The 14,653-nt window shown below is 45.9% G+C and overlaps 1 protein-coding gene across 2 annotated transcripts in view; it reads right to left on the reverse strand.

The window, feature by feature from the left end:
* Nucleotides 1–14,653, reverse strand: part of GABRB3 (gamma-aminobutyric acid type A receptor subunit beta3) — a 282,305-nt gene that overhangs the window by 63,474 nt on the left and 204,178 nt on the right. For both annotated transcript variants that reach the window (XM_053582017.1, XM_053582016.1), the window contains exon 4: nucleotides 1,445–1,665. In XM_053582017.1, the coding sequence (XP_053437992.1) occupies nucleotides 1,445–1,665 (221 nt within the window). The remainder of the gene's footprint in view (nucleotides 1–1,444; nucleotides 1,666–14,653) is intronic.

Here is a 14,653-nt window from a genome sequence, read left to right on the forward strand (position 1 = left end):
TTTTTCTGCTTTGGTTTTCTCTGTGTGTGGGGCTGGGGGCAGACAAATGCCCCCTTACTCTATGTTCACAAGGTTTCTGAATAATCCTCTGTACAGCTGATGTGCTTGTCAGAAACCCCAGAATATTATATCCTCATCTCTCATTTTGAGCCAAAAACATAAAATGTTGGAAATCCCCCAAAGAAACCTCAGGCTAGACTCTTCCTAAAGTGACACCATGGCGTGGCTGACATGGGCCACTTACCACTAAAAACATCTGTCTTTGCTTAAATTCCAACTTCTGCTTTTATACGTTGTGGATTTGAGAAAGTCAATATTTTCTATTTTAAGTCAATGTTAAATAATTCCTTTTACCCATCTTGAGACATGGAAATTGCCAGGGGAATGAATTTAAATGTATACTGTTATGATTCTGTTTAGAACTGTTGGAATCCGAGTTTGAAGCCTCTGGACTCACATTTTAAGAGACACCTTTTCTCAGGGCTGTCCACATGTGCCCTCATGGGCACTGTGAGCCGCTGTGCTTTTAGGCCAGGAGATCGAGAAAGGCACACACACAAAAAACACTATTCTAAAACAAAACAAAAATCAGTGGAACATTAGCTGGGTGTGGTTGCAGGTGTCTGTGATCCCTGCTACTTGGGAGGCTGAGGTAAGGGGATCGCTTGAGCCCAGGAGTTTGAGTCTGCTGTGAACTGTGATGCCAAGGCACCCTACCCAAGGTGACAGAGTGAGACTCTGTCTAAAAAAAAAAAAAAATCAGCGCAAAATCAACCCAAGAGACAGGTTTTAAGAACATCATTTAGCAAGATGATGTGCAAAATAATTAAACAGCAGCAGTGAGGGAACACCATGGAAAGGTCTGGTGGTTTCCAGAGCAACCAGGAAAGCCCAGGTCCTCTTCCCTGGGCTCAGGAAGGAAGCCTGGTTTCTCAGTGTGAATGACATTATGGGACCTGGAGAGAAGCCTGTCTCACCAGGAGGCCTCCTACCTATTCATCCCCATCAACACTTGAGGCCCCATCTCAGTGAAGCTCCCAGGCTGCTCCCAGGCCAGCAGACATTTTTTTGACTGTGCAGAAAGCTCTGAAGAAACTTTATTAAAGCTGCTGCCATGTCAGGCTGCTATTTATGACAGGCCTTTGGGGCTATGGAGCGGGAAGTCCATCCTGAGGGAATCTGTGTTCTTAGATGTGGCACTACAATTATACACAATCAATCCGAAGGAGGCTGGTTTTCAACTGCCTGGTGACTATTCATAGTAACTGCAATGTCCCAAATCTTATGGCTATGAGATTTTTGTTTCCTTCCTCCAAAGCTCAAAGTGTTTCACAGATGCTGCCTAATGAATCTGAGGACGCGGCCTCACTGCATCCACCTCAAGTGAGAAGGTCCACACCATGCCCCATGCAACTGCAAAACTGGCCCTGAGAGGCCCACAGACCTGAGCCCGTACAGCACGGTCCCGTCAGGGTGCAGGCGGATCATACGGTTTTTCACTGTCACTCCATGCACAAATGACTTTTTGTCATTTAAGAAATATGTGTCGGGGACCCATAGCTGGTCAGCCACTCGATTGTCAAGCGTGAGGTTGAGAGGGATCCCAGAATAGGCGAGCCTTTTATCTCTCCAATATTGTTGAAAATACATGGTTAAGGTATAATCCTGGGAGGGAAAAAAAAAGAAAAGAAAGAAAATTAGTTTGTGCTTAGCCACAGGTATATTTCCTCCATGACCGGCCAGATTCAGGTTGATATCTAACATCCACAGTAAACATCCAGGAGAAATGGATTGATTTTCACGCAGCATAGGAAGCAGAGGTTGCTTACTTGCAAATGCAAATCCTAGCTTTAATAGGTATATGAATTGCTGTGTGGCCTGGATACAGTGCCTGTTTTATTTGGGTAAGCAGCAGACCAGAAAAATTGGTATTTTAGAGATAACACACAGAAATAAAAACAAAAAAAAGAGCCATAGTAAAATCAGGTTGCTAGCAGGGAACTTGACTGTCCCCTGAGATCCTCTATTTCCCACCAGGCCAAAAGGCACTTTACCACCCCTGACAGATGAACCTGAGCTGCAAATGCTCTCTGCAATTTAAGCCACTTTCTTCTTGCTTTGCCCTCGGGGAGGGCTGTAAACACAAACCTTCCATAAACACCCCCTGGAGACACCACAGCCCTGGGAGGTCTCTATGCCCTAACATCTAGCTGTATTTTCTTTCTCTTGTTTTGCCTTGGCCATTTCTACATTAACCAGGTCATCAAATCACCTGGGAGAAATGAAAGCCCGAAGCTAAAACAGGAGGTGGGAAGTGGGAGAAGACCCCTGGCCATACCCTTGTCCACAAAACGAGCAACTATCAACATAGATTAATCTACTTTTTGTTGTTGTTTATGCAAAGCAGTTCGTTCAGTGAGAAGGAAGAAAAAAGCAAATCAGAGCTGGGCATGGCAAAAAGGAAATTCTAAAAATTTTTGCAATCTCTATTCAATTCTAAAACGATCAAGTCTGAAAATCTGGTGACATTCACAGGACATACTGAAACCCCAGCTGGAAAATCAAAGGTTACTAAGTGAACTCTCCAATCAAGGGAGGGACAAACCACTGCCACCCCGCACAAGGAGCTTTCTGAGTTTACGCACTTTAAGGCCAAGTCTGTGAACGTCCCCACTCCATGGACAGTGAGTGGCGAGTCACTTGGGAACCAATTAGAGACACATGTCTCTGACAACCCACCTGATATTCCTTAGGCTGCCTTGAAGCAGCCTCAGGGCTGGTGACCCAACATGCCTGCTTACCGACTATTGTCAGAGGTGCCGGGGAGGCTGGCGGAGGGATGGACAGCACACAGGCACTCAGCCTCAGGACTGCAGCTCAATGCATACTGCACAACTGTACACTGTGCTCACAAAACCAGAGACAGGGAAAGGGGCAAAAACAATCTAGACGTCTTTACAGACGTTTTATCTGCAACTTAGAGAGGCAACATTTAAGCGAATGCTTAAAGAAGAAACAGGATTTTTTTTTTCCAGGCACTTCTGGGGACAGAGCGGTGTGCCTAGTATCACCTGAGGGGGGCCTCACCACCTCCTCCCCAAATTGTTGTCACACAGTAGATCAGAGACACTAAAGATGAGCCTTGGTCAGCCAGAGAGCAGGTAGGGAGCATCAGAATCCACTCCCGTGGGTCCTCAAAGGTCTCAAATCAGACCTCCCATTGACCCCACAACCCCACCACTAGGTATCTACCCAGAAGAAAAAAATCATTTTATCATAAAGACATTTGCACTAGAATGTTTGTCACAGCTTAATTTACAATCGCCAAGATGGGGAAACAACCTAAATGCCCATCAACTCAGGAGTGGATTAACAAGCTGTGGTATACGTATACCATGGAATACTATTCAGCATAAGAAAAGATGAAGACTCCACATGTTTTGTATTAACCTGGATGGAGTTGAAACACGTTCTTCTTAGTAAAGTTAGCATGAGAATGGAAAGCAAATATCCAAAGTACTCAATTTTATTATGAAGCCAGCAGACAATCTAACACACTCCCACATAGTAGAAAAACTTAATCCTATTGAAGTTGACAGAAGGGGTATTGGTAGAGGGAGAGCGTGGGGGAGGGGACTAGTGTGCTCCCACTTAAAGGGCACAAGGTAGAGGTGTGTGGCACACCTTTTGGGTGTGGGACACAACTATGAGAGGGCCTCTTCTTAACAAATCCAAAATTATGACCTGGTTGTTTGTGCCCTCACATTAACCTGAAATAAAAAGAGAGAAAGAAAAAAAAAAAACACTGTGGGGTATTGTTTTTGCAGGACAAAAAACACTGTGGGGTATTGCTTTTGCAGGACTTATGGGAAACCCTGAGAAGCACAGTTTTGCTGAGAACTCCCCCCCCCCCGCAATGTGGGTTCCTGGGGGGGAAAGTGTGGCACAGGGGATGAGGGTGGACCCCACAGCAGTTACCAGAAGGGGGAGAGACTGGAATGCCAGTGTCACAGCCATGAAAGCCACGGGCAGTTCTTGTGGAAGAGAGAGACAGAACCAAGTGTTCTAATGGTGTCTTTTATTTCTTTGGCATCTGGAACTGGGCTGACCCTAGAGGGACGGCCTCTCCCAAGGCTACCACTCCTAGGGACTAAGGAGCATCTAAACTCCCCTGGGAGTGCCCCTGCTGTGCAAACCAAGAGCCCCCTTCCCAGTCACCTCTCTCATTGAGCTTTCCCCTTCTGCAGTCAACACCCACCTGCTCCAGTAGCCCCATGTCTGGGGACTAGACAACTAAAACACAGTGTGCCCCAGAGCCCTGGAATTATTCTAACCAGCCAGTCTCCAGCTGCCTGCCCAGCCTTGGCCATTTCCTCAAGCAGAGCTGACCCTCTCTCTGCATCCCAACTAGCCCTGAGTCCCCATACCTGTGGCCCCCATGGTGTAGCACACCCCCTTTCTTGGGAACTGTGACTCAGAAACTCTCCTTTCAAGGGACAGTTGTTCTTGTCATACCTAATAGTAACAAAAGTACATTTTAACACACAAAGGGTGTGTAAGGAAGACCTAGGGCCTTGGGTACTCTTTGGGGTTGGCGGATAGGGTACCAGGTCAATGGAGGTCAGGGTGAAAAGGGTCCTTGGCAGGGCACAGTCCCAGCCCTCCACTGCAGCGGCTGGTGCACCTGACCTGAACTGTGCAGGGGACACATGAGCAATAGCAACCAAGGGAGTTTTCTGCTTGAAGATCAGCCTCCAGATTATATTTGTTTTGACAACAGAAGAGTCTCTCCTGCTCCTGTCTTTAATTCCTAACCCCACACCCTCGCACCTGAGTCATGGAGTCCAGGGCCCTTCCGAGGGGTTCTCATAAGGTAAGGCCCCCATCACAGCCCGACGGCTTGATGGCATCTTATTTGGACTACGTCTCTCTCCACACCATCTGCAATGCTGCTTAGCTGGGGTCCTGGGTGTTTGTTGAGGTGACTTGCTTGGACTGCGGTGGGGGGAAGCTTGGGTAACACAGGAGGAGAAAAGTGCTATTTAGATCCAAACCCCTTGCATCTGCTGTGTCCCGTATGGCAGCGACAATTACATCAGCAGGGATAAAAATTAGTATTCCCACTAGCTTTTTGGGTTAGCAACTGGTGGACAGAAGCTGGTGGAAAAGCCCAAGCCCCACCCCAGTCCTCTTATGCTGCTGGGAGCAAGAAGTGGAGGACCTCACTGCTCCGGGGGCCACACTACTCTCCTGCTTCCTCTTGTGATGTCCAGACGGGGGGGGGGGGCGCTGAGAAGAGAAGAACCCCCCCACCACATGTTCTGATCCTGCTGCAGCTCCAGACCTCACGCTACCTGCCGTCTCATTTAAGTGTAAAGCGGGTATTTTTGTTATTTCTATTATTACTATCCCATATTGATAAAGAAACAAAAAATTAAAGCGCTGAAGTAATTTGTTTCTCTTTTGCATCTTCCACCCCCCTTAAACATGAAGAACCAGGGACAGGGACATTTGAAGTTGGGGCCACTTTCCCTGGGGCCTGGCTCCCCACCTGGAAGCTCTGAAAGCTGGGCCCTGGCCAGCTCTGCATAATAGAGGGGAGCGATCCCGGCAGGTGGGGGGGAAGAAGAACGTCTCTGAGGGTGCAATCAGGGCCTGGGGCGCTCTGCACAGGGAAAGGCATCTTGGCTGCCTCCAAGGCCCACTCCCCGGACAGGTAGCACAGATGTTCTAGACTGGCAGTTCTCAAACTGTGGGTCGTGACCCACAGGAACTGTATTAAAGGGTTGCAGCATTAGGAAGGTTGAGAACCACTGCTCTAGACAGATGCTTCATCAAGGTGCTTTGTAAAGGAATCATCTTCTTCAAGGCATTGTTCAAATTTGGAATGATGTGACCTGCACCAGAGAAAAGAGCACAGCCACGAGGAGATGGGACCTGTGGGAAGGAGAACCTGCTGTGGAAGTTCCAGCCCATGTGCAGAAACAGATGACACCAGAGACTAGAGAAGCTCCAGGAGTTAAAGGCATCTTGGCTGTCTTGGGGGAAAGCACTGGACATCCAGAGAACAAGAAAAGGAGACCAGGGAATAAGTTTTTGTTCTTTAACCTTAAGCTCAAGGTAGATTCAGGTGTCATCTGGGCACAAAAATAAGAAATGGCTGGAAGAGGTGCCCCTGCTTCCAGGGATCCTGTGGATGACTGACAAGGGGCATTGGGAGGAAGCAGCAGACAGCTGGCACTGTTCACAGAGTCGGCCCACGCCCCCCACCAGTGAGGCTGGCAGAACCCCTGCCTTTGGCCAAACACCTGGACTGCTCAAAGAGACAGAAGAGTGTGCCCAAGACAGCTCACCTCCTTTTACCAAGCTTCCCTTCACTGTGCTTCCCAGACATTCTCCACAAAGTTTTGTGGCGACCCTGCAAATCTACAGGCACCATCTTCCCAATAGCCTGTCCTCACTTTGTGTCTCTGAGTCACATTTTCGTAATTTTTACAATATTCCAAACATTTCACTATTTATTGTATCTGTTACGGCAATGTGCACTAAGTGGTCTCTGACAGTACGATGGTAACTGTTTTGTATGAACTACATCCACACAAGACCCCAAAACTAATATAAATGTATGTACTCTGATTGCTCCAATGACCAACCATTCTCTCATCTTGTTCCCTCTCCTTTGGAAACAATTTTGAAATTAGGCCAGTTAATAACACTACAATGACCTCTAAGTATTCAAAGGAAAGGAAGAGTTATACATGTCTCACTTTAAATTAAAAGCTAGAAATGATTCCACTTTCTCAGTGAGGAAGGAAGCCATGTTGAAAGCTCACAGGACTAAACTGTCAGGCGTCTTGTGCCGAACAGTTAGCCAAGTTGTGAAGGCAAATTTAAAGTTACTGAAGGAAAGTAAAAGTGCTGCTCCACTGAACACACACATGATGAGAAGGCAACACAGCTTCATTTATGTAGAAAGTTTCAGTGGTCTGCACAGAAGATCAAATCAGCCACAACATTCCTTTAAAAAGTTTAACCCAGAACAAGACCCTAACTCTCAATTCCAGGAAGGCTGAGAACAGTGAGGAAGTCTCAGGAAAAAAAGTTGGAGGCTAGCAAAGATTGGTTCATAAAATTTAAGAAAAAAGCTATCTCCATGACATAAAAGTGCAAGTGAAGCAGCAGGTACTGATGTAGAAGGTGCAGAAAGTTATCCTGAAGATCCAGCTAAGGTCATTGGTGAAGGTGGCTGCACCAAAAACAGATTTTCAATGTAGGCCAGGTGCGGTGGCTCATGCCTGTAATCCCAGCACTCGGGGAGGCTGAGGTGAGTGGGTCCCTTGAGCTCAGGAGTTTGGGACCATCCTGGGCAAGAGTGAGACTCCATCTCTACTAAAAATGAAAAAACTAGCCAGGTGTTGCGGGTGCCTGTAGTCCCAGCTACTTAGGAGGCTGAGGCAAGAGGATTGCTTGAGCCCAAGAGTTTGAAGTTGCTGTGAGCCATGACACCACAGCACTCTACCAAGGGTAACAAAGTTAGACTCTGCCTCAAAAAATTAATAAGAAAAAAAGATTTTCAAAGTAGATGAAACAGTCTTCTGTGGAAAGAAGTGCCATCTAGGACTTTCATAGGTAGAGAGGAGAAGTCAATGCCTAGCTACAAAAGACAGGATGAGTCTCTTGACAGGGGCGAAAGCAGCTGATGGCTTTAAATTGAAGTCAGTACTCAATTTGAAGGCCCAAAAATCCTAGGGCCTTTACGAATGATGCTAGGACTACTCTGCCTGTGCAGAGTGCAACAGCAAAGTCTGAATAACAGCACATCTGTTTCCAGCATGGTTCACTGACTATTTTAAGCCCATAGTTGAGACCTACTAATCAGGAAAAAAAAAAGATTCCTTTCAATATATTACTATTTACTGACCCATGAGCTCTGCTGCAGATGTATGTAGAGTTTTAAATTGTCTTCATGTCTGTTGATACAATATGAATTTCTATAGCCCACGTACAGATCAAAGAATAGTTTCAACTTGCAACTCTTATTATTTATGAAATACCTTTTTTAAGGCGACAGCTGCCATAGGTAGCGATTCCTTTGACGGATGTATACAAAGTGAACTGATAATCTTCTGGAAAGGATTCACCATTCTAGGTGCCATTGAAAACATTCATGATTTGTGGGAAGATGTCAAAATATCCACCGGAGTGGATATTAACCAGAGTTTGGAAGAAGTTGATTCCAACCCTCATGGATGATGTTGAAGACTTGAGTGGAGGTAAGAGCCTACGATATCCCAGAAATACCAAGAGAACCAGAATTATAAGTGGCACCTGAATATGTAGCTGGATTGCGCCATCTCAGGATAAAACTTGAACAGATAGGGAGTTCCTCCATTTGGAAGAACAAAGAAGTAGGTTTCTTGAGATGGAAACCGCTCCTGGGGAGGAGGCCACGAACATAGTTGAAATGACAGCAAAGGATTTCAAATAGTTCATAAACTTAGTTGAGAAAGCAGTGCCAGGCTTTGAAAGGACTGACCCCAATTTTGAACATTCTATGGTGAATAAAATATTATCAAATAGCATTGGTTGCCTATAGAGAAATCTTTCAAGAAAGAAGAGTCGATTGATGTAGCAAAGTTCATTACTGTCTTATTTTAAGAAATTTAAGAAATGGCCACAGCCACCCCAGACTTCAGCACCCACCAACCTGATCAGTCAGCAGCCACCAGCAAAAAGAATAGGACTTGCTGAAGGCTCAGACGATTGTAAGTAATTTTTAGCAAACGGTTTTTTTAATGGAGATGTGTACCTTCTTTAGACATGATGTGACCACACACTTAATAGACTGTAGTATAGCATAAGCATCATTTTATGCACTTAGACACCAAAATTAAAAAAAAAAAGCAAAACTATGCAGTTCACTCTATTACCATATTTGCTTTATTGGAGTGGTCTGGAACTGAGCCTACAGTATCTCTGAGGGCATGCCTGTATTTATTCAGTCCTTCAACAAGTATTTATGGAGTGCCCAGGGCGTGCTTGGCAATGTCTGGAGATAGAGATGAGCTGGAGGCAATCTGGGCCTGCAGCAGAGCAAATGATGCGGGAACCCATAATTCAAAAGCAATCTAGGTGAAGTGATACTAAACATGAAGGGATATAAAAGTCAGAAAAAGAAGCTTTTCTGGGTAGGATGACCAAGGATGACTTCCTGGAAAAAGCATCGTGTGACATAACCCTTGAAGAAAAAGGTTCCACCTGTGTGAAGGGCAGAGCAGTGCTGCCCTAGGCCAGCCCTACAGAGGTTCTCCTGAAGGCACCAACACCACAGCTATATGAACAAAAAGTACTAGATGGAGGTGGCAGACAAGGAGGGCTCCCAAACAAGGGTGGCTACCCTACCCCAACTGTGGTGCAGCTAACGGACACAGTTAAAGCCCCCAAGTGTGGTTCTTCCAGAGGTTCCTAATGTCACAGAAATTAGAATCAGGGCGCACTGGTGATGGTGTTGGTCTCTGCTGCTTGTGGCTTCACTGAGGTCCCCATGTCCCTGCTCTCTTTTCTGTTCTGGCTGTGATCCCCATGAGAGCAAGGAGGACTCTTCAGGCATTCGGGCCTCTGAGCTCCCGAGGCACCAAGAGCCACCACCAGGGCACAGGTAGCAGGAAGTGGTGACTGTAGTCCCTTTCCCATCCCGGCCTTTTATAGGTAAGACCCAAGCTCTGACATTGGGGGGCACAGGGCAGGCTGCACGGTGGGCGCAGCTCTGGGAGGGGCGAGTAGCTCAGCACATATGAGAAGACAGGCTGCCTGCTGGCACTGCCTCCTGGCACAGGCAGCCCTGTCAGCCTACCTAGACAGAAAGTTCTGGTAGAAGGAGCATGGGGTATTGACCGAGAGGTCAGAGCTCACAGAAATAGCAGTTGCCTGTGGGGCTGTAGCAGCACAGCCCCTGGCCCAGGAGACACAGAGTCCCCTCCTGCTGAGGCTGGGCCAGCACAGGGAGGAGAAGAACACCCCACTGCCCTCACCGCCCCAGACTCCTTCTGAGCTCCTTCTGGTCGTATCTTGATTTTTAGAAGACTATACACCGGGGCGGCGCCTGTGGCTCAAGGAGTAGGGCGCCGGTCCCATATGCCGAGGGTGGCGGATTCAAACCCAGCCCTGGCCAAACTGCAACAAAAAAATAGCCGGGCGTCGTGGCAGGCGCCTGTAGTCCCAGCTGCTCAGGAGGCTGAGGCAAGAGAATCGCGTAAGCCCAAGAGTTAGAGGTTGCTGTGAGCTGTGTGACGCCACGGCACTCTACCCAGGGCGGTACAGTGAGACTCTGTCTCTACAAAATAAAAGAGAAGACTATATACCCGAGTGAGCACTGATATTCGCAGCCATTCAAGCATTTATGAAATATCCCTCAATCAACTAATGAGTGGATACACTAAGTGCGTGAGCATGGGCACTCACACCCATTTTGTTAGCAGGTCTCTCAACAGCTGGAGAAGGATTTGCCTTTTGGTTGAGGTGCAGGCCCACGCCTGAAATGGGGCTGGCACCAGACACCTGGATGGCCCTAGGTCAGTGTTTCTCAACCTTTGTTATTTCACAGCACACTTGAATGTGTAGTTAAACTTCCATGGAATACTTAAATTATGTTGATTTAAAAAAAGAATATACTTACTATATATTCTTCAAAAGAAGTGCTTTGAATTTCTTTTGACTATGACCCACTCACAAGTTACTGTCCTTTGAAATCTCCTGAAAACTGACAAATAGTAAAAACAAAGAAACAAAATGAAACCCCAGCTCACCCTTAGGTGTGTAGTTCAAGCAGCTCAGATGAACGGCAGTAAGGCATTGTTAACGCCTAAACAACAAAGCTTCTTCCTGCTCCTACAAATCTCTTGGCATTTATCACAGTAAAATGACAAGAATATATATATTTGAAACTGGAAATACTGCTCATTATTCTGCAATTAAGAAATTGACTACACTCCTCAGCACAGGAAATGAAGAAAAAAATATACTATTCCCGAAGTAGGAAATGCAATCACCAGACCAAATTTAAATATTTAACTGCAGCTGTGAAAACCACAGGACACCTGCATTTGCATCTGGTTCAGCAAGTTTATGATACAAAACCTTGCAGGTAAGTTGTTGTTAGGTTAGGGAAGATGGAAAAGCCTTCTGAGAGGCTTAGGTAAACCCTAGGTGGTAGTGACTTCCCCTGCAGACATGGCCACAACTCAGGTTAGGCTAGGGTGGATCTTGGCACTGCTATTAACGAAGTTTGTTTAGGAAATTCTAACCTATTCCATTTGATGACCAAGAAATAAACACCTGATATTGCAACCATTTCTCTTCCTACAAAAGACTTGGACAGCACCCAGGTTTCTATTTGTTGAATCTATGCAGTGTCGTTTAATAACAAAGCATGATCCACACGCTTCTGCTCCCTTGTTGCTTCAAGGATTCATTGAGTATTAACCATGGGCCAGGAACCACAGTGGGAGTGAGGGTCCCATAGATAAGGAAGACAGACTTGGTACCTTTAAGCCAATCACAGTCCAGTGAGGAGACAGAAAATGGAGCCAAAGAAGATTAGAGTGGTGGAGAGAATAAACTGTGGACCCCAACATGTCAGAGTCAAGTCAGGGTCCTTCTGGCCTGGCAAGTGCAGGGAACCACCTCATTGCCCCAAACCAGGCCACTCCATCTGTAAAGATAGCCTGCCACACTCCGCAGCCCTTAGCAAGGGGGAGAGGGGGAGCAAAGTGCAGAAGCCTGTATATTTGTTTAAAGGCCATCTCACTTAATCTCAGGCCAGCAGAGAGCAGGTTGGGATGCAAATGGAGGAGCCGTGCACGGAGATTTCCCGCTCTGCCTTCATCCTCTAAATGTGAAATTTATTCAGAAGATGAAATAGTCACTGCTGTCTGATGTAAATGTGGAAGGGCTGGTGGAAATAGATACAGGGTCTCCCAGGCCCCTAAAGCTACCTGAAAAACTAGCATAGGATAGGAATTATTTTGAAAACATTATTTTCTTTTTATGTATGTAAAAATACCACAGATGTTTTTTTGGAGCCAAATAAAGTTTTAAAAGCAAGGAGTGACTGTACTGACCTGTACTGTCAAAGGACAAATAAATTGTAATATCAGAAGAAATTGGGAGAATTGAACCTAAGTCAATGAGAACCTGGAAAATGTTAAGAGAGCTGCCTTTAGCTACATCAACTCTCCGAGCAGGTGCTGGTTGGCCAGCTGTGGAGGGGGGAGTGGAGCAGGATGCCTCAGACTCAGCAGGGCAGCACCCTGCACCATGTGCCTTACTTAGGAAAGTTACCTAATCACTCTGAGCCTCAGCTACCTCTTGTGTAAAAATGAGATGAAAAATGCTCATTTTGCAAAAAAGCTATGGCCATTAATTGAGCTAACAATGCTTAGCACAGTGCTGGAGTCATAACAGGCATTTGGAAAATTCTACTTTCCTTTCCCGCATCTGGGAACAGGGCTAGTCGCCCCTGAGATGAGCCCCCCCCAACACCCTCTTTATCAGTGGAACCCCCAACCCCTTTGTTCCATAGCACCAAACCACAAAGGAAAACATGTTCTGTTTTCTTGAGAAGCAGGTAAAGAAAACTCAGCCTAAGGCTTTGGTACAGAATTCACAATACTATTGGAAACAGGCTCCACCCTTAGCTTGAATCCCAAGCCCCTTCTCCCACCCAATATCCAAACTCAGCACAGACACAAGCTTGTTTCCTGAAATGTACGAGGTTATTAGATTTTTTTCATCAAACTGCTTTTCTTCTGTGAATTATTTTGAAACCACAAATTAAAATTAAGCAGAAATTTGTAAAAGAGCTGTCATGGCTGATGAAAACACCACCAGCCACCCTGCCCAAGCCTGGCCTGCTGTGGCTGACTGCGAGCCTGGCCACCCTGCCAGCTTCCAGGGCTGGCCTCCCTGAACACCCTCCCCACTGTGCCTTCGGAAAGCTCCATCCTACAGTCAGAAGGCCCTTCCACCAAACGGCCCTTCTGGAGTCTCTTTCCATTGTGAGTTGTTGCCCTACTGCAGACCTATTCTCCCAAACAAGGCACCAAGGAGCTGAGAGAGAGAAGCATCCCCACTTTCCTACTCCCAATTACCCTCCAGGTCCCTGGAAGCATCAGTCTCTTGGGCTCATGCTACTTTCCTGAGAGCCCAATGAATGGGTCCAGCTTCATTCTGAACATTTCCACCCAGAAGCCCCATGTGCAACCCAAGATGTGCAACCCAAGCATGTCCAAAATCAACTCTTTATCTTCCTACCCCAAATCTGTTGCCCCATCCACACACCCACTCAACCAAAGCCAAAAGAAGCAGTATGCCAGCCTCACCTTTGTTTCTCACTCCAATCTCAATCAGTCACTATGTCCTATTGATACTTTCCTAAAAGTCTTCCATGTCTAGAAGCAGATCACAAGGTCAACAGCCACAGCACAGCGGGCTGGAATGTTGTCATGGATATTGCCATAGCAACAGATAAGCCCTCAAGGTCCGGGACTGCCAGATTGTAGCCCAGGAAGAACTCTTACCCCCCAGGCCTAACAGCAGACTTTGAGGCACAGCATGGGCAAATCAAAAGAAGTGGGATGATCAGATAGATGTCTCACACTCCTTTCTACGGGAATAGATGTTCCAACCCCACACGGTGCGGTGTGGATGAACTTTGGGAACACAGCGGTAAACTGGGCGGTATATGTATGTCATGCACATTTTAAGAGATCTTGTTGGAAGTAAAACTAGTCATTGTCAAAAGGTATATGAATCCCAGGTAAAACAGATGTGTGTGGCATGTCTGGGTATACTTGACCAGTAACAGTATCTTCAATTCAAATTTGAAATCTAATACATGTATAACATCTCTTAAAATGTGTATAGAGTTTTGGTGCCCTCTGTATATACATACACATATGCATATGTATCTCTGCCTGCAAAATATACGTGTGTGTCTCATCAGTTCTATGGTTTCATTTTCCAACACCTAAGTTCAATGAAGAGGCTTCCAAAAGGGAATACGATCACTCTTGAACTGATCATTCTTCCAAAGGTGCTCAGAGAACTGACTGGTAAACACCCATGTTTCTTGGACAAAGCTTCTTCAGCTTTATATCTGAAAGGCACTTGAACAACTCCTGCACTTTCTGACCGTGAGACATTCCTTGCGCTAGCTAATGCTGCTGTGCTCTGCCCTCGTTCAAGCACAGTGCCTGCAGATGACCATAAGGTTAAGAATTCTAAGTTCTCAGTGACAGTCATCTCTTGGGTGATATGGTTTATAGAGTTTCCATTATTAGATTTGCTGAACTGAGTATCACTTAAGCTCTCTGAATCCCTCCACAAGAGAAGACAAGGCAAAAAAATGCTTAAACAGAAAGAAGGGCATTTATTTATCATAAAATGAAAATGAATATTTCTGCTTTAAACCAGGGCCCATCTTATATACTTTTGCTGTGAGAATTCAATTGCCCTTTGATTTTATATATGTGCCTCTAAATCAGGATTTATCAATGGATTTCCTCATCTCAAAGACAAATCATGAGGATGAGTGATGCCACACATTTTCAATGTCTGAGAAAATGTGCTATTTTTAGACATCAAGCCCATTCGT

Source organism: Nycticebus coucang, chromosome 2 (genome assembly GCF_027406575.1).
Source record: "Nycticebus coucang isolate mNycCou1 chromosome 2, mNycCou1.pri, whole genome shotgun sequence".
Lineage (NCBI taxonomy): Eukaryota > Metazoa > Chordata > Mammalia > Primates > Lorisidae > Nycticebus > Nycticebus coucang.